The 20,458-nt window shown below is 42.1% G+C and overlaps 1 protein-coding gene across 4 annotated transcripts in view; it reads right to left on the bottom strand.

Annotated features, from left to right (window-relative positions):
- FCHO2 (FCH and mu domain containing endocytic adaptor 2) overlaps window positions 1–20,458 on the bottom strand; it is a 212,763-nt gene that overhangs the window by 73,322 nt on the left and 118,983 nt on the right. For all 4 annotated transcript variants that reach the window (XM_039543173.1, XM_039543171.1, XM_039543172.1 and 1 more), the window contains one exon: window positions 19,748–19,772. In XM_039543173.1, the coding sequence (XP_039399107.1) occupies window positions 19,748–19,772 (25 nt within the window). The remainder of the gene's footprint in view (window positions 1–19,747; window positions 19,773–20,458) is intronic.

The following is a 20,458-nucleotide window of genomic DNA, read 5'->3' on the forward strand; positions in this document are numbered from 1 at the left end:
GGCTGCTCGCATCCGGGTGTCCTGGCGCTTCAGGGCAGGGGCCAGCAAGTCACAGAGTTCAAGGAAAGTGCCCTTACGCATCCTGAAGTTTCGCAGCCACTGTGATTCATCCCAGACCTGCAGCACTATGCGGTCCCACCAGTCCGTGCTTGTTTCCCGGGCCCAGAATCGCCGTTCCACACCATGAACTTGACCCATTGCCACCATGATCTCCACTGCGCGGCGTACCCTGCTTTGTGAGAGGTCTGCGCCACTCTCCTCACCGCGCTGCCGGAGCCTCCTCGCCCGATTTCTCAGCAGCTGACTGTGGAAGAGGTGGACGATAAGGTGCGAGGAGTTGACAACGGCCATAAGTGCAGCGATGATCGCAGCGGGCTCCATGCTCGCAGTGCTGTGGCGTCCGCGCTGTAACCGACCAGAGAAGGGCACGAACAGATTTCCCGCCGGCGCTTTCAGGGAGGGAGGGCGTCATTGACGGTTCAATGACGAGAGTTACCCAAAACCACCCTCAACACATTTTTTTCCCCAGCAGGCATTGGGGGCTCTACCCAGCATTCCAATGGGCAGCGGGGACTGCGGGAACTGTGGGATAGCTTCCCACAGTGCAACGCTTCCAAAGTCGACGCTGGCCCCGTTAGTGTGGACTCACAAAGTCGAATTAGTGTCCTTAGTGTGGATACACAAATTCGACTTCATAAGGTCGATTCCACAAATTCGAATTAAGTTAATTTGAAATAGTCTTGTAGTGTAGACGTACCCTCAGTTGCAGCACCCTCTTTATATTTTTCCCCACAGTTCATAGCAATACTTCCTAGAAGCACTGGATTCTGAGAAATTCCAAAAGGCTGCAGCTACCTTATGGGTCAGCAGTAGGATGACTATCTGAACCATTTTCATACTAATACTATATCTTAACCAATACAGACTGAAAGGGATTAGACTAAACTTATTTAGATGTGCTTAAATTAACTCTACTTCAAACAGTATTTGGCATGCACATAAACTGAAGCACTTGTGTGTGGATACACTGTACTTTACAAGTTGGCTTTGGGGACCATATGGTTCTTAGAATGTACAAATCTGTCCAGTGTAGACAATGTCTTGGCTATCTGTCTGGGGTCTTTAAGTGAATTCTCTGTAATCTGTTCAACTTTCTGTGCAGAACCAGGTATATTTCATTTGAGAGTGCTGCAGCTTTTCTGGTTAGAGATCATTCCCTGTACTATCCACATTTATTTTAAGTTACCTGACACATGTTTCTCTAACAAAAGAGAATAAAAACATCACTATGAAATATTCCTGCAAGATATATAATTTCCATTTCTGATGTGACCATCTTGACTATAATAAAGAACTACCAACAAATACATACACAGTCAAAATTGTCCAATTTCCCAAATCTAAATAAGCAGTATCAAAACTGTTGACAGATTGTGTGTGCATGTGCCAAGCATCCTCATGAAAATATGAATCTTTCTAACCCTACAGATAATTTTGTTTTCAGTAGTTAATTTAAGAAGGAGCTTCTTATATTATATTGTTTACCCTGGAAATGGAGCAGTAGATGCAAGATTTGCCAAGTGAACATAGACCAATTAAATGGAAAAAGCTCTGTTACTTTAAAGTTTCCAAGAGGCTACTAATGTGAAATAAAATGCAAAAGTAGAGCAATATATTCAAAAGCATCTCTCTAATGTTTAATTTCAATAAATAGATCCCGGATCACCAAGAAGTCAGAGGCTGATTTTAAGAAGTTTTTTAGGTTTTCTAATTTTACTTTTCAATAAATAATATTTTTGTCCCAAAAGATGAGTATAAGTTTACCTTGTTTATTTTTTCCTCAAAGGACGAACATAGCTTCAGTGGTCACCTTAAAATATTTATTTGCCAATAGTTACCATATTCTCTGAGATACTAGAGTTTTTTCCCTATACTTAAAATATGAAATTTAGTAAATATGCAGCATCTGGTGGTAAATGTTTACATTTAATGGCATCCAGTATATTTTAATTTAGCCTCACCTTTTACAATTTTATTTTGATTGACAGAGCCTCATCTCATAGCAATCAAGGCATGGATTGAAAGAAGCCTGGGCATAAGTAGTCAATACTCTTTCTCCATTGCCCTCCCCCTCCAAAAAAAAAAAAAAAGAGTTGAGAGAGGCAAAATAGATTGAGGAAAGTTTCAAAACTAAAAGGATGTAGCACTGGTCATTTAATTGCCTAAATTTGCTACCATTTCCTTAAGTCTAGTACATTCAATCAGTTATTATGATAAGAATTCCTGTGCAAATATTAAACAGTTTTTGATACTGCCAATAAAACCAAGAGAAATTTTTACATCCACAAAAGAGAAGCATCAGATCAAAAATCTGTGTAAATGTCAAACTTTTATTTCAAAAAGACTTAAAACGTGGGGAAAAATTGTCATATGAATGTTTTGCATTGCTGCAATATAATGAAATTCAAAAACATTTTTCCATATATGATATATCATATAATGTGTTCGTCAAACTTTATAAAAGTTTTTAAAACTAATCTCTTGTTCGTTCTTCCTTTACTGGGGTAGTGTTTCTCTCTTAGGTTTGTATTTATACAGCTCCCTTGGTTTTGGCATTTGGTTATAACCACAATTTGAATATTAAACAATAACTTTTCCAGTTCACTTCCTTAACTTTATTTTCTTCTCTTTCGTATCTTGCTGTATTTCCAACCCAGTGGATTCCCTGGACTGTGTGACTCTCTTTTTTGGGCCATAAGAACGCTAAACGGGATACAAGGTTTTATTTTGTTGCTGCTGTTGTTGGTTAATTTGTTTGGGTCTGATTTCTGGAGGAGAAGGGACATGTTTGGTTAGATGGGAGTGTCATTCTTGCTATGGTAGAAAGACTTTCAAAGGCTTTGCAGCATTTTTTATAGGGTAGCAGACAAGATTTGCCTAATCTTTTCTGGAAATTCATTCCATGGAGAAATATCCTGATCAAGAATGCTTTGTCTCCTGCTCTTATGCATTTCATCCTGGGTTTTGTGATCTGCATTGTTTCAAAAGAGACAACTCTCTCAAAAACTAATCTTTTGAAAAAGCATTGTGCAGGTTTCCTTTGAGGAGGAGGATTGATAGGTCAGATCTAGAGTGATCACTTTGTGAAGTGTTCGCCCACAGGTGATAGGGTGTTTTTGTCTTTTGTCATTTTGCTGTGTGAGTTCATTTGAGAGCATAGTGATTGTCTAGTTTCACCCACATAACTGTTATTGGGGCATTTAGTGCATAAGATGAGGTACACCACGTATTGTGATGGGCATGTGTAGGATCCATGGATCTTGAAAGGTGTGTTGATCATTGTAGGAGTGGAGCTATGTCTGCAGGTTTTGTATCTATTGTTCTGGCAGGGTCTGGTGCTGCTTTGAGTTGATATGTCTTGGTCTGTGGGGGGCTTGTGTCTGATGATGAATTTGCAGAGGTTGGGAGGTTGTTTGAAAGCCAGAGGTGAGGGTTCAGGAAAGATTTCTCTCTCAGACTTGAAGAGGAGCTCTGTGTGGCTCAAAAGCTTGTCTTTCTTACCAACAGAAGTTGGTCCAATAAAAGATATTACCTCGCTCCAGTGGCGGATTAACAAATTTGCCGCCCCTAGGCCCTCAAAAAATTGCCGCCCCCAGCTCACCTCCGCTCCCCCACGGCAAGCCTGGGAGGGAGGGGGAGATGTGGCGCACTTGGGGGATGGCGGAGGTGGAGTGATGGTGAGCTGGGGCAGGGAGCAGTTCCCTGCCCCCCACCGCAAAGAGTTACTCCCCGTGCCCGCCGACCCCAGGTCACCTCCGCTATCCCCCGAGCACACCGCTACTCGCTTCTCCTCCCTCCCTCCCAGAGCTTTCGTGCGGCAAGCCTGGGAGGGAGGGAGGGGGGAGAAGGGGAGTTGTGGCACTCGGGGGATGGCAGCAGTGGAGCAGAGGTGAGCTGGGGCGAAGAGCGGTTCCCGGCCCCCCGAGTTACTCCCCGCACACGTGGGCCCCAGCTCACCTCTGCTCTGCCTCCTCTGAGTGTGCCGCTACTCACTTCTCCCTCTCTCCCAGCACTTTTGCGCAGCAAGCCTGGGAGGGAGATGGAAGGAGGGAAGCGCGGTGCGCCTGGGGGAGGAGGCAGGCTGGGGATTTGGGGAAGGGGCGGAGTTGGGGAGGGGGCGTGAGCAAAATTTGCCGCCCCTGCAAATTTGCCACCCTAGGCCTAGGTCTTGTTGGCCTAGGCGATAATACGCTGCTGCCTCACTCACCTTGTCTTTCTAATATCCTGGGACCAACATGGCTACAACTACTCTTCAATAAGGGTCAGGGACTGGGAAACAGCCACAGAGCCTTCCAAGGGAAACCCTTGGTTGCTCAGTTCCCAGAAAGCAACTGGGAAAGAAGAGGAAAAAGCCAGAATGAGACCTGCTTTGGGTGCTACTGAGGCAGCTGCACCTCTGACTGACTAGCTGCAAGCCAGCTGACCCTTTCATATGGCTATAAAAGCTGGTCAGGGGGAGACAGAGATGAAAGGAAAGGTGTTCCTATCACTTATGAGTAAGGCTATGTTTTAGTCATGGGTATTTTTAGTAAAAATCATGGACAGGTCATGGGCTGTGAATTTTTGTTTACTGCCCATGACCATGACAGGTGCTTTGGGGGCGGGGGGGAAGAGAGGCAGCAGCGAACAGCCTAGGACCCCCGATGGTGCTGGGGAAGGGTTGGCGAAGCTGGCAGCCTCCCTACCTGGCTCCGAGCCTCCTCAGAAGCAATGACATCCCCCTCCCTCAGCTCTTAGACAGAGGCGTGGCAAGGCAGCTCTGTGCACTGCCTCTGCCCCAAGTGCCAGCACCTTGGCCAATGGGAGCTGTGGGGGGCAGTGCCTGCAGGCGAAGGCACCGCCGCCTAGGAGCCAAGGGATGTCGCCACTTCTGAGGAGCCCCCCCCAAGGTAAGCGTCGCCCAAAGCCCTCACTCCCTCCTGTATCCCAAGACTGCACCAGCAGAGGTTGGTGCAGCTGGGTCAGGGGCTGCCTGAGCTCAGGAAGCCCCTGGGCCAGCCGCACAGCCGCTACAGAAGTCACAGAGGTCCCAGAAAGTCACAGAATCCATGACTTCTGTGACCTCCATGACAAACTTGCAGCCTTACTTATGAGATGATAATCTGATAAGAGCATTAGAATTTATCATCTCTGAAAGAAGACTTCCTTGACAATATTCACAAATATTTGCTGACAATGTTACTAGTACACTAAAACATTTTATTCATGGACAAAACGGATTGTCTTTAGAACTCTTAGAAAATAATCTGCATGAGGGCTATATACCCAATTTGAGGATGGCAACTGCCTGGGCTTGAAGACATTCTTGCTTACCTCTCTTCTGAGTCACTAACAGAATGGAGAGAGACTATGAGGTGACAATATTAAGAGGCCATAATTTAGTGGTCACCTTGAAATCAAGCTCAGAAGGTAGAACTTTCCTGTACTGACAGCGTATTTAAATTTCTACTTAATTTCCTATGTTTTGTCTTACAACACTTTTGTTCAGCGCTTCTCAACCTCCTTCACAGACAGCTGACTGATCACGTTACTTGCACCTCATTTTCACCTGCTAAACTCCATTAAAAGACAGCTTAAAATACATTAAATACTTTTACATGTAAGCAACTGCTATAGCTGCCACAGAGAGGGCTATGTAATTGCAAATGGGAGGGAGCAGTCCATGTGATTCTCTATTAAGAGATCTCACTATGAAAAGTTTGAAAAGTCCCTGGATCTAGTCCATTCTTAATCTTTTTGAGACACTTTATGAAAGCAATGATGTTAAAGTGTCTTCATGGACACCTGAATGTAGGGCTACATAAGTAACTGAAGAGAGCCCTGCATATCTTTCCATATGGATGGTGTCTTTGGCAAAGGAAGCTGACTGGGCTCTCCAGATCAGACCAGCAGAACTTTCACAGACAGTTCTGAAAGGATCCTGCGTTTCTCCTGGATATTTCAGAGTATGGAATATCTAACTAGACTCATGGACAGTAGAAGTAGTTTAGCTCTCTGCAGCAGTGACAAAGAAACTGAGGTGGGTCAAACTTCCTTACACATGTGTAGGTGATGACATCAAGAGTGACAGCACTTCTGTACCCTGCCAGTGGACACTGTTTTTCTATAAGTTCTCCAGTTCAATGCAGAGACACTGAATCCCATTAGTGGGAATGCACAGAGGCCCTTGAAGAATAACTGCCAAATCCATTCAGAAGTTAGTGCCCTTGGGAGCCTTAGAGGCTCCCAAACACTTTGGACCATTCATGGCCTACAGCAGGGGTGGGCAAACGACGGCACGGGGCCGCATCCGGCCCTTCAGATGTTTTAATCCGGCCGTCAAGCTCCCACTGGGGAGCAGGATCTGGGGCTTGCCCCGCTTTGGTGCTCCAGCCGAGGAGCAGGGTTGGGGGCTTGCCATGGCTCCATGCGGCTCCCAGAAGCAGTGGTATGTCACCCCTCTGGCTCCTACGCGTGGGGGCATCCAGGGGGCTCTGCACGGTGCTCTGCCGCAAGCACCACCCCCGCAGCTCACATTGGCTGGGAACCGCAGACAGAAGTTCATTAGAACCTAAACCAAAAAACTTCTGTATCAGTAGCAACAAGTTCAACTGTACCCAGAAAAGATTAAGAAACCAGTGTATTCTTTAGCGTACTGGTGTAATATGCTCCCTCCTGTAACACTTTTAAAGCAGCAGACAGATTCCTGCTTCAACACGTTCACTTTTGAAATACTAGTGGGTCGAGGACCAGCAATATATCAGGTCTGTGTCATGCTTATTTTAATTTTCATACTGTGTCATATTAGTCTTAATTTTCAAAAACGAAATCCAAAATTGTATTTTCAGCTTTTCCTCATGTAAATATCATTGCCTCCATGCATGTCATACTAAGGAAAAAAATATTTTCCTCTGTACACATCTCAAGGCACAACAGTTCTCAATTAAAAATGAGTGAATTTACACCTTGCTCTAATTTCCTGCTGAAGAAAGTTTTTCCACTAAATATTTCTGTTTTTAATACCATATAACACATTGACAGCTTATAAGGTAATATCTTAAATCAATCTTTTCTCAAATTTGGTATTCTATCTCAAAGCTCTAACTTTAACATCCAGAATATTTAGATCCAATTTCTCTTTTTTGAAAACTTTCAGAACTGTGTGATTTTAAAAACAGGAGAAGGGGAGCTTCACATGGTCCAGTACCTTAGTTCAGCTTGTTCAAATCACAAGGTTCTTAGCTATGCTTGACCTCAAGCTGACCTAGTTTATACACCAAAAAAAGTACTAATGAAGCTTGACAAAGTAAACAGAACAAAAACAAATAGCCAAAAGCTGTGTATATGCCCATAAAATAATACAACCCCAAACTGACTCCTGAAACTATTTAAATTACAATGGTAAGCTATTTTCAATATTTCAGGATCTTTCATGGTTAAAACAGATTAAAATGAAACATCTTTATAAACACAATAAGCATTTACTTAGATATGAATCTGGCCAGATTCAATATGGAAAAAAAAAAATCCACGCAGTAGCCAGGGATAATGGGGGGGGGGGGGGGGAAATGTCAGTAACCGGTAATTCTGCCTTCTTTATTAGCATACAATTGTGAAAACTCATCTTATACAAGCGATTATTAAATTGTTTCTAATGTAGTGAATGCTTGCAAGCAACCTGTTAAAACACAAAATTAGTGGGTAAATTCTTTTAGAATTTCATCTAAAAAAAATCTATGTATTACTTTGTATGTCAGGTCTGATTTTGTAAATATTCTTGCAACTATGATTTATCAACAATGTTACTTGAGCACCTATACACAGTCACGCACTGAGTTAAAAATCAGTAGTATAGTCAAGGGTATATGCAGGTAAACAGAGTTTACCCACTTCTCATTTGGGGTATATGGCGTTTAGGTTAGGTTAGTTTACCCACTTCTTTTTTTAAATCACTACACTCAGCAGCTAAAATGATGAGTGACCTGAAAAGCATCTTGTCCCTGACTTTAATGCTCTATGCTTTAAAAATTTGGCTCTCAGTGTTACCAAGCAGCCATAAGGCCATGTCTATACTCACTGGGATTGATGCAGCAGGAGTCGACTTCGCAGGTCTAATGAAGACCCACTAAATTGACCGCAGAGAGCTCTCCAGTCGATTCCAATACTCCACCAGAACAAGAAGAGTAAGAGTAAGTCGACGGGATGAAGTGTGGTGTAGACACCACAGTAAGTCGACCTAAATTACGTTGACTAGCGTAACTTAGGTTGACTTACCTCGGTAATGTTGATGTGAAGGCCTCTATTTTTACTTAATTTAGGACAAGTGAAAAAAGTGCATTATGGTCCTGATCCAAAGCCAATGGAAAGATTCATTGACTTCTGTGAGCTATGATTCAGGCTCCATATCCTGGGAAGCTCTCTTGACTAATGTAGCAGATGATAACTGCAAAGTATCTAAACCACATCACAGCAACACAGTATTATACTACGCCACACATTTTCTGTATCAATGTTTCCCAGAGTCCTTGGTTATAACTCAATGGACACCTGAATTAGACAAGTAATTTACTTAAAATTTTCTAGGATCTACAGCAGGGGTCAGCAACCATTCAGAAGTGGTGTGCTGAGTCTTCATTTATTCACTCTAATTTAAGGTTTTGCATGCCAGTAATACATTTTAGCCTTCTTAGATGGTCTCGTTCTAGAAGTCTATAATATATAACTAAACTATGGTTGTATGTAAAGTAAGTAAGGTTTCAAAATGTTTAGAAGTTTCATTTAAAATTAAATTAAAATGCAGAGCCCCCTGGACCGGTGGCCAGGACCTGGGCAGTGTGAGTGCCACTGAAAATCAGCTCGCGTGCCGCCTTCGGCACATGTGCCATAGGTTGCCTACCTCTGATCTACAGCTTCCATTTTTGCATTATCATGTTCCAAACACCAGCCAGACATTAATGAATTAAAAAAACAAAAACAAAAAAACCCAGAAAATATTAAGACAGAAGAGTTAATAAATTACAATTGTAGACATAAAATCTGCTTTTTAACGATATCATGTTTTTCTATAGATGTCCCACCACTTTTACTATAAATTCCAAAGCCACAAAAACTTGACACAGAGTCAAGAAAACACTGCAACCTACTATCTATACCAGTAGTATCCAACCTTCTGAACCTGAGGGCTGACCATAAAGGACCGACAATTAGAATTGGATACAGTTTTTCAGGCAAAACTTTTTTTTTTTTTTTTTTTACACCACACATTGAAAAACTTGGGACTCTGGTTGATAGAAACATTTAGCAAATTTGTGTAGATTTTGGTGAAATGTTTGTGCCTAAATGGAAAAAAAATCAAATGTTAAAACAAACCATTAAGACATCATCAAAATGAAATTACCTGAGAGGAGGGATACTACAGTTCCAGGCACTGCTCCAGAGTAAGGATTCAAACCTGGGTCTCCCATATCTGAGGGGAGTGCCCTAATAATTGGGCTATACTGGGTATAGGGCAGGGGGCATCACCACTTCCTCTGGTGGTTCTGTGAATCTAGCTTTTCATTTCCTTGGCTTTTATTAAAAATATTCTAAATGAAATTGTGTTGATTCACTGAAATTCAGACACATTTTGAATTTGGTTTGAACCAACCAACTCCACTCCCTGGCCCCCTCCAACTGATGGTGAACCAAAAAAAATCAGTTATTTATACAGCTCTATCCATAACTAATAAAGCAGATTGTTGATCCTGTTCGTCTTGGAACACTTGGGAGTGGGAAGCACACACAAGTCCCATGCTGGGGATTCTCCTGGAGTATGAGCCAGCAGTGGGTATGTCAGGCTTAAGAGGAGGAGTATCTGAAGAGGGCTGCACTCTGGCTACTCCAGCTGACATATGATCCCGAGGGAACCCTCACCAGCTAGCAGAAGTTAGAATAGTCTCCAGGCTTTAGAGGGGCAAAGAATCAGCTAACCACAACTGGTTGTTGGTTCTCAGCTCTTCCTCCCTTTCTTATCCCCTGGGCGGCTGTGTGGGGGAAGTGAGGCTTCCTCTGCTAGGCATTCCTTAGGTGCATGCAGAGCCTTATTCAAACTAAGCAAACTAATAAACCAAGGATAAATTTAATGAAATTTTAATGTGCATGTAGTTTCTGATACATACTATAGCAGTAGTTTTAAGGCTTTTTCTATACAGTGAACCACACCTAAATAGATAAGAGACTGTCTCTCTTGGAACAAATCCACCCCCCTCAGATTTCTACAGACCACCCCTACCTCCCAGCCCCCATTATTGATCATATAACACTCTTGTGGCAACAACAGGAATTGGTTCTATGGAAAAGTAGCTTAAGATAAATATTAAATTATTATCTTTCTTTTCATGTAATTTGGCAGCTGCAAACAAAGATGACCATGAGCAAAGTCTGACCAAATAGATCTCCATGGATCAGTGTAAGAACTGCTGTAATTATGGTAGGAAATGCATTTTCTATGGTTGCCTCATTATATATTGTTTATTTTTCTTTTTCTATTCATAAATACTTATTACATGTATGGCCAAATATGAAAGTCCTAAAGAAAGTGGCCAAAGTGCTACCTCTAATTTCCCACAGTTTATACACAAAGATTAGCGGATAAACTATTTCCCTTACGCATCACAGGTATTGAGTTCAAATCTTGGTGGAGGTTGTATTTTTTAGTAAAACGTCTACAATTTTCTTCTCCATTACTACTGTTAAGATTGTACACAGTTTTCCTCCTCCCATTAACCCCCGACCCCCAGAAAGTCACCTCCCTGTATTAGTAACTGTTGTTCTTTGAGATGTGGGTGCAGATGTGTATTCAGCTCAGATGTGCATGTGTCCAGAACAGCAAAGCCAGAGAACTTTGCTTAGCAGTACCCACTGTGGTAGTGCTTGCGCCCTCGGACCTCTTGTACCCCCATCCAGGGCTGTTTGAAGCAGAGCTGCCTTAACCTCCCTCAAGTTCCTTTGCATTGAAATCCAAGACTGAGGACGCCAATGCAGAGGGGACAGAGGGTTGTGGAATACATGTCTGCATCCACGTCTCGAAAAACAATGACAGTATAGGTAGGGCAACTGTTTTTTCTTTGAGTGGTTGCAGATGTGTATTCCACTCAGGTGAGCCACAAACAGTAATAGATGGAAATGGGCTCTTAGAATCTGCTTAAATAACAATTGCAGAATTGCCTTTCCAAAGTTTGCATCTGATCTAGACAGTCATAATAGCATAATGTTTGGTAAAAGTCTGTATGGAAGACCAGGCAGCATCCCTGCACATGTCCAATATAAAAACATCACTAAGACTATGGCAACATTACGAGGCTTTTAGCGCCACAGCTGTGCTTCTACAGCCGTGCTGCTAAAAGGCATGCAGTGTAGCTGCTGTTTGTTGGCAGGACAGAGCTCTCTGACAAAAAACTTCCACCCCCAACGAATGGCAGTGGCTTAGTCGGCTCTCCTGCTGACAAAGTTCTGTTCACACCAGCACTTTTCGTCAGTAAAATATTTGTCATTCAGGGGTGTGGTTTTTTTAATACCCCTGAATGACAAAAGTTTTGCCGACAAAGTGCCAGTGTAGACAAACTCTGAGAAATGCAGCCAAAATCGCATGGCCCCTGGTTAAATGAGCTACCAGTTTTTGGGAACTGTGGTCTGAGCTACCCCATATGCTATTACAGTGCAGGAAGGAATCTATCAGGAATTGTGTGGAAATCACCAGATCCTTCATCTGATCTGCATAAGATACAAAAAGTTGAGGTGGTAAGTCCTTTACAGACAGAATGCCAATGATCGTCTCACATCCAAGGAATAAATATGCTGTTCATCTGCATTTGAGTGAGGCTTAGGAAAAAATACAGGTAGGGATATTGTTTGGTTAAGGTGGAATTGTGACATTACTTTTGAAAAACTGAATACATTAAGGCCCACAGCTCACTAAATCTCCTTGTGGAAGTTATAGCAACAAGAAAAGCTGTCTTTTGGCAAAGACGAAACAGAGAACAAGTGTTTAGGGACTCAAATGGAAGACCCATGAGGGCAGCCAGTACAGTATTGGAGGAGTCAATTCTTTTACAAGAAGAAAGAAGTGGACAACACGTTATAGAAATCTAACCATCATGGAATTGGAAAATACCAACTTCTCTCAGACTGGAGGATGAAATGCTGAGATCATTGTTAAGTGGACCCTCAAATCACTGAGTGACAGACTTGAGGACTTAAGATGTAACAGGTAATCCAAAATATCTTGAATACATGGTATCATCAGCCAAATTCCCCAAGCTAAAGACCAAATGAAAAAACACTTCCACTTAGCCAAATAGGAAGACCTAATAGAAGGGTTTTTTACTATTAAATAGGACTCGCCACTGCACTGCTTGCAAACATTGTTCTTCCTCCTCATGCAGCATCCATGCCATTAGGTGCAGATGGCCCAGTGCTGGATGCTGTATCAGATTATGATGTTGTGTCAGCAGGTGAGGAATGAAGGGAGGAGATCTGAGAGATTGAACAGACAGCCTGTGAAGGTCGGAGAACCAACATTGTCTCAGCCAAGCTGGTGCAACGAGTATCAGGTTGGCATGTTCCAGCTTCAGTTTGAGAATGAGTGGTATCAGGGGGAAGGCATACATTAGGGCCAATTCTCAACTCAAATGGAAGGCATCAATGAATGAGCCTGTACTGAGATCCACTCGAGAGCAAAATTGACTGAATTTCTTTTTTGTCTCTTGCTGTAAAAAGGTCAACTGTCAGAATGCCTCATTCTTTGAAAAGGGACCTCGGCACACTGCTTTTCAGGAACCATTCATGACTCTGGGAGAAACTCCTGCTGAGGTGATCGGACAACCATTTCTGAGCACCTAGTAAGCATGCAGTTGTGGGAACAATATCTTCCTTGATGCAAAAGTGACAAAACTTTATCGCTTCCTTGTAGAGCTGGTTGGAGTGTGCTTCTCCCTGCTTGTTGACATAATACACTGCGGTGATACTGTTGGTAAGTATGTGAACCGCTGTGCCCTCGATCTAAGCCCGAAAGGCCTGGCACGCTTTGTCAACCACTTGAAGCTCCAGGATGCTGATATGTAGGGAAACTTCCTGTTTTGTCCACAAAGCCTGAATTTTCAATTTCTCTAGACTTGCTTCCCAACTTATTGTGGAGGTATCAGTAAATATAGTGCTTGTCAGGGAAGGAAGGGAACACTCTCTCATACATGCTCTGTTCTGCCCATCACTGTAGGGACTCCAGAATCACCAGTGGCACTTGGATGAGCTTGTCCAATGAATGACAACTCAGATGACAGAGCAACTTCAACCATGATTGAAGAGGACGAAGGCACAATCTCACATGCTGGACTATATAAGTGTTAACAGGCCATATGGCTTACCAAACTCAGATGTACATGGACTGTAGCTGAAGTGTGAGATTGGAGGGACAGACACAGTCAACAATCTGTTTGGAAATGTTCTTGTGGGAGAAAGATCCTTAAACTCAAAGAGTCTAGTAGGGCCCAATGAAGTTTATTTTGTGCATTGGAATTACTGCTGACTAGGGTTCAAAATCAACCCTAGCGGATCAAAGAGATCCATGGACATGACAGAGGACTTGTTCCTCACTAGCCAATCTTCTATGTATGGCAAGATGTGAATTCTCATCCTCCTGAGACAGGCTGCCATTACTGTCATGCATTTGGTAAATACATGTGTGGCTGATAAGAGGGCAAAGGGAAATATTGTGTAATGGTAATGTTGGCCTGCTACTACAAATCTCAGTAACTTCCTGTGTCTTGGGAAAATTGCCCCATGAAAGTAGGCATACTGAAGACCAAAGGCTGCAAACAGTCATGATGATCTAATGCAAGGAGAACTGTAGCTAAGGTTACCATGCAGAATCTCATATATTTGTTGAGTCCAGAATAGATCTCATATTGGACTTAGGGATCAAAAAAGGTAACAGAGTAAAATCCCCTTCCCCAATGCTGAAGGGGAAGTTCCTCTATGGCTCCAGAAGTGCAGTCTGGATCAGCTGTAGAAGCAGCGACTTGTGAGATGGGTCATTAAAAGGGACCAGATAGGGGGGGATAGATGGGAAATGGATAACATAACCACCAATCCCACAGTGTTTAGGACACATTTGTATGTAGTTATTGTTTCCCAAGCACTGCAGAAGTGGGACAGCGTCTCCAAATGGCGAGGAACTGGTGTCGAAATTGACAACTGGTAAGCTGCCCTTGATACGAGCATAAAATTGACTGCTTATTTAAAGCTGATGGAGGATGGGCAGGCTGGTTAAAATTAGAACCAGAAGACCTTCTTCTCTGTGACTTATGGCTCTTTCTGTAGAAGTCCTGCTGTCTAGCAGCATAAGCTCACTGCCTGTAATACCACTGGAAATACCACTTGGTATTGTTGTTGCTGCTGCCACCGCCTTCCATAATGCCATCTCTTAATCATGGGTATAAACCCCCAATGAACATAAAGTAACTTGAGAGTCCTTAAAAGACTGTAGCGTCTCATCCACCTTTTCTGAAAACAAAAAAATAACCATCAAAATGTAGGTCCTCGCTGGACCTTGGGCGCTATGCCAGAGTTCTGTAACTATGAAGCTCTTCTCTGTTACATCTGAGGCCATAATCCTGGGTGAGAAATCTGCCACATCCAGTGCTGACTGCAATGACATCTTTCCCACTAAACAACCTTCAGCCATGAAAGCTTAAACTCTTTCTTGGAGGATTCTGGTAATTTTATCATATTCGAACAGTGCCTGCTGATTAGCAATGTGCATTTGTAAAAACGAAGTAGAATATATTTTTCTTCCCATCAAATCCAACCATTTAGAGACTTTTCCTTTAAGCATTCTCTTAAATATCCTGTCACAGTCTCTCATTTGCAGCTGTTACAACAAGAAAGTGAGGGGCTGGATGCGAGTAGAAGTGCCTGAAACCCTGCATTAGGGACATAATACTGCTTATCAGTATGCTTTGTTGTAGGCAGTAAGGAAGTGAGGGCAAACCACCAAGTCTTTGCAGGTTCCAAAAGCACTTTATTTAAAGGTAAAGCTATCCTCCCTGGAGCTGACAACTGGAGAATGTCCACCAACCTATGGGTACTGTCCTGAACAAATTCTGCAGCCATTCGCCTTAGCAGATCTTAATATGACTGAAAGTCATCGGGCACATGAGAAGAGGAATCTGGTATAGCCGAGTCATCTGGTGAAGATGAGGAAGGAGGAAGCAGGGCCAGTGGGATGTGCTGAGATTCTGCTTGCTCCTGCAATAATGTCTCAGACTGAACCACCTCCATATGCATTTCCACTGTAGGTGGGCCAAGAGACAAGACAGCAGGAGAGTTCAGTGACCACAATAAGCCAAGGACTGAGACCTTAAAGATCGAGGGAATCCCAATGGTTCCATGAATGCCACAGAAGAAAGGGATACTGCATTGATGGCCAGTAGAAACTGGAAATTTCCACTACATGCATCCAACGAAGTGGATGTATTCACCCACGAAAGCTCATGCTCCAAAATGGCTGTTAGTCTATAAGGTGCCACAAGACACTCTGCTGCTTTTACAGATCCAGACTAACACGGCTACCCCTCTGATACTCTCTCTACTGAGAGAACATATCAATCCTGGTACTGATGTGCTCCCCTGAGGTATCAAAGACTTTTGAGCTCAGTGCCTGGACAGAGAAGTGGAAAATGATTCTGAACTGGAATGCAAGGAACCTTCCAAATAGTCCAAAGGGAACAGAGGAGCCACCTCTGGTGGAGCCATCATATGCTCTGACTCATCTGAAGCCCAGTATGTGGGTTGCATTGGTGCCTATGCAGGTAGAGAAGCTGGTGCCTTGAGTAGTGGCAGCATCATAGAGGCAGCACTAACACCTGGTACCAGAAAGGATGTTGGTATCAAAGAAGAAGCTGGTACCAAATCTGTAGCTCTGGCCAGCACTGGGGCTATAGAAGCTGACACTGTCTCCGGAGAGAAAATCGGAATGGACAACGGCTGTCTTGGTGCTGATACAGAAACTTATATTGTCTGTGCAGTCTGGATTTTAAGTGGTGCCAGAGATGATGCCCACAATAGCCCATATTCTAGGTCAATCAAACCAGATGGTCCCAGGACTACAGAAGACACCACCACAGCTGATGACTCCTATATCACAGGTGCGTCCAGCACAGAAAGGGAGAGTAAATCTCTGGCAGCTTGATAAGCCTGTGGAGTTGATATGGTTGGTGCTGAGAGCAACATGGTCGATACCAGACTCAATAGCCGCCCCACAAATGGTACCAGAATCAATGGTATGGTGATGGAATGATCTCATCTTGGTATCAGCAAGTGGATAGAGAGCCCTGCTCTATTCTGATTACTCAAGGAAACCCAGTGCCAGTCAACATTCCTCTTAAAAGAGGAAAAATCTCCCCAAGTCTTGGAGTGACTGTGGTCAGTTTTATAAGCCTTCTTTCTTGGGGGAGGAGACGAAAGAACAGTCTTCTCCTTGAAGAGTCAGAGCTTCCCGGCATCACCGAAGCTCTCTGAGGGGCCAGACAATCTAATCCCAGGGCTAAAGCAGGCCTCATGACTCACTCCATAAGGACAGGTTTCAGAGTAGCAGCTGTGTTAGTCTGTATCCGCAAAAAGAACATTCTATGCATCCGAAGAAGTGAGCTGTAGCTCACGAAAGCTCATGCTGAAATAAATTTGTTAGTCTCTAAGGTGCCACGAGTACTCCTGTTCTTTTCACTCCATAAGGTGCAGCTTCAGATCTAAGTCTCTAGCTACTTGCATCGCCTTTTTGAAGGGCAGGCAAATTGAGTACTTCTTAATATGCCCCTCTCCTAGGAACAATAAGCACAAAATATGGGGATTACTGCTGGGGACAGCTACTCCACAGGAGGGGAGGTGCTTGAAACCTGGTGAAGATATTGGATCAGAGAAAAACCAACTATGTAACTACTAAACTAAGTAATCTAACGCAAAGGGTACTACTACCACCACCTATAACTAACTAAGCATATACAAAATACCAAGAGAAATTTTTTTGATGTAACAACCAATGCGTGAGGTATATATCACATGGAAGAAACAGTTAACTACTTGTCTGTAACTGTTGTTCTTTGAGACATGTTGCACCTGTCCTTTCCACTGTAGAGATTTGTGCACCCCATGCACTGTTGTCGGATGTCTTTTTCCCTAAGCAATACACATCAGGGCAGCCTGAGGGCCCTCTGCTGTAGTGTGCCACTGCATGTTGGTATATGGGGGTGGAGCCACACCCAAGCCTCTAGATGCTTTTTACCAGATAGACATTGATAAGAGTGGGGAAGGAGGGCAGGTCGTGGAATGGACATGTGTAACACATCTTGAAGAACAGTTTTGGAAAGATAGATAACCATTTCTTCTTTGAGTGATTGCACATATCTATTCCACTGTAGGTGATTCACAAGCAGATTAACTTGGAGGTGGGCTTGGAGTCTACTTGAGCAGAGACTGGAGAAGAACACATTCAAAAGAGGGTATTGTCCTGAACTGACTGGCTATAGCATAATGAGAAGCAAACGTGTGCACTGACGACCAAGTTGCCGCTCTGCAAATGCCCAGAATAGGTACCTGCACTAGAAAAGCTGCTGATGCTGCATGCACCCTAGTTGAACGAGCCAACACTCTCGTGGTGAAGTAACACTAGCCAACAGGTAGCAAAAATGAATGCATGAAGAAACCCAGGATGAAATTTTCTGAGTGGAAACCAGATGGCCTTTCACTCTGTCTGCTATCACAACACAGAGCTGTGTTGAGGACATAAAGGACTTAGTGCAGTCCAGATAGAAAACTTAAGTTCTTTTCACTTCTAATGAATGGAAGATTTTCTTCATCTCTCTGAGCGTGAGGCTTTGGAAAGAAAATCGGCAAATGAACTGCCTGGTTATGGCAAAAATTGAAGACCATCTTTGTTAGGAATTTCGGATGAGGGTGGAGATAAACTTTAAACTTGTGGAAAACTTCATAGAAAGGACTTGACACCACTGCTGTCAACTCACCCACTCTCCTCACTGAGATAATTGCAATTAAAAAAATCATCTTCACAGAAAGATTGAGCAGAGAGCAAATTGCAAGAGGTTCAAAAGTGGCACCATTAATTTTGCCAACATGAAGTTCAAATCCCATGCAGGAATAGGATCTTACACCTGTGGGTATAATCTATCCAAGCCCATTAGAAACCTGATGGTGATGGGGTTGTGTGTGACATTCCCCAGTGTACGCTATGGACTGCTGAACAGAGATAGCATTCTACATCACTTTATGTGAAAGTGACTATGTTTTGAATGTGTTTTATTACAGAATTTCACCAAAGGGAGTAGTATGAATAGCTTGAAACTTAAAAAGAGACAATAGATGGAAGTTATAAATCTTGTTCTAAGTACATTCATGAATGGCTGGGAATGATACAGACCGGGAAACAAATGAAAGTACAAATTTTCTGGTTAGAAGTTATGAAAATATGAAATTTTCAGTCTGCAAATTAATACTATACAGAGTAAATTCAGTTATAGGATCATATGATGCCTAGTGTATCGGAAAGGAATTCCAGGCACATTGAATTTGTTTCATTAATTTTTAAACCATGAGCACCAAAATAAGCAAATCAGAAAGTCAACATTGTAAATCAAACCCAGTTATGTTTCACTCCATTGATTTAATCTTAGAGCTGTCAAAAGCCATTATTTCCATTAAGGGCTTGATAATTCTAGGGTTAATTCTCTGGTTGACTTTACAGTGAAAGAACAAAAAAGAACATTTGTGTTGCCCAAATTCCTTCAGCAATTTAAACAAGATGCCTTTGTAACAGATAACAGAGCTGTGTTTCAATTACGTGAATTAAAAAACCCCTGACTGTTCATAAATTTGTACCTTTGTAGCAAATAATGCATAGAACTTAATGTACTTTTTCTTATTTAGCAGAAGTGCACTTCTAGATTATTTTTTGGTAATCCAAATCTCCAAAATGTTAACTATCATTAAAACAGCCAAGTGCATAGATAGTAAACAAAGAACAGATGAATCTGGATCCTTAAACTCTTCTGTTTTATCGAACAGAAAAGTACTGAATCCACTGTTTCATTTAGAACTGCTACATCTTCAAAGTTGAAAGTGAAACTATAAAATACACTATAAATGGAGCTGAGAGAAGTGAAACAGTTGCACAAAAATAAAGCTGTGTCTATCATGCCAATGAGTGAACAAATTTAATATAAATTTCAGACATTTACAAATTTAATCTCTGAACCTATACTGTCATCCATGTGAATAAATTGTTGAAGCCAAATGGAACCCACTGAAGTCAACAGGGCTCTGCAAGGGCACAGAAATTCGAAAGGGCAAATGACAATGCAGGGCTAGGATCTTACAAGAACATCACAAGTGTTTACTCCATTAAGTACCTATTAAACTTCCACAATAAATTACAAATGGTTAAAGTGTCTTGTTTAAAAATTAAAGTTTCTATGAAATATAAATTTATTACAGATTTAAAAAATTCTATCTGCAAACTCGGTAAAAATAACTACTGTAGAGACACTCCAATTAGAACAGAATAGCACTTTGCTTTGTCATACCAGAAGGTAAGTCAGTTGACTAAATTTTAGCCTCCGACAAAGTTAGATTACACACTTGTGTAGGAAATAAGTCTACTTACAACTGAATCTGCATCTGGACATTCCCTGTAAAAAAATAAAGAAAAAATATGTAACTATCAAAAATGCACAGACAGAGATGTATTTTTTTAATACAATTCTGGAATCTCCTTTAGTAGTTTTTAATTTGCTTACAACCCATCCCTTTGCACATAACTCCTAAAAAGCAACAGTAACTGTTTTATTTAACTGACATTAATATTAATTGAGTTCTCTTTATTCAGCTGCGAGAAAATAAAGTAACTGAAGGTTTAAACTGAGTCCACCAAAGCAAGGAAATTCACATAAATGCTGAAAATCAAAGCTGACATTCCAGCCTTAGCTGACGCCATGGTGCAAAAAAGAAAAAAATATAATGGAATGAGTTAAGGCAGGAGTGTCAGCCTGGATTTTAAGTTATATCTGTGAATTCCCAAATTGTTCTGGGTTGAAGGCAAATGTTTAACAATTTTGTGTAGATTTATGTAATTTGAGAGAGTCAGGTCTATGCAGATGATGTGCACATGCAGAAAAACCCTGTCAACAATACTAATGAAACTGTCCATATAAAAAAATTCACTCATTTGGACAATAACCTGTTCTATAAACAATTATGACTAGGCTAATGGAGTTTAGAGTTTCTCTCTTCCATAATTTCATTCTTTTAGATCATGTCCAAGAACCATGTGGGCCCTGGAGTCATAGTTAGATAGACTTGAGTTGCATTATAAGAA

This window comes from Mauremys reevesii, linkage group 6 (assembly GCF_016161935.1).
Source record: "Mauremys reevesii isolate NIE-2019 linkage group 6, ASM1616193v1, whole genome shotgun sequence".
NCBI lineage: Eukaryota > Metazoa > Chordata > Testudines > Geoemydidae > Mauremys > Mauremys reevesii.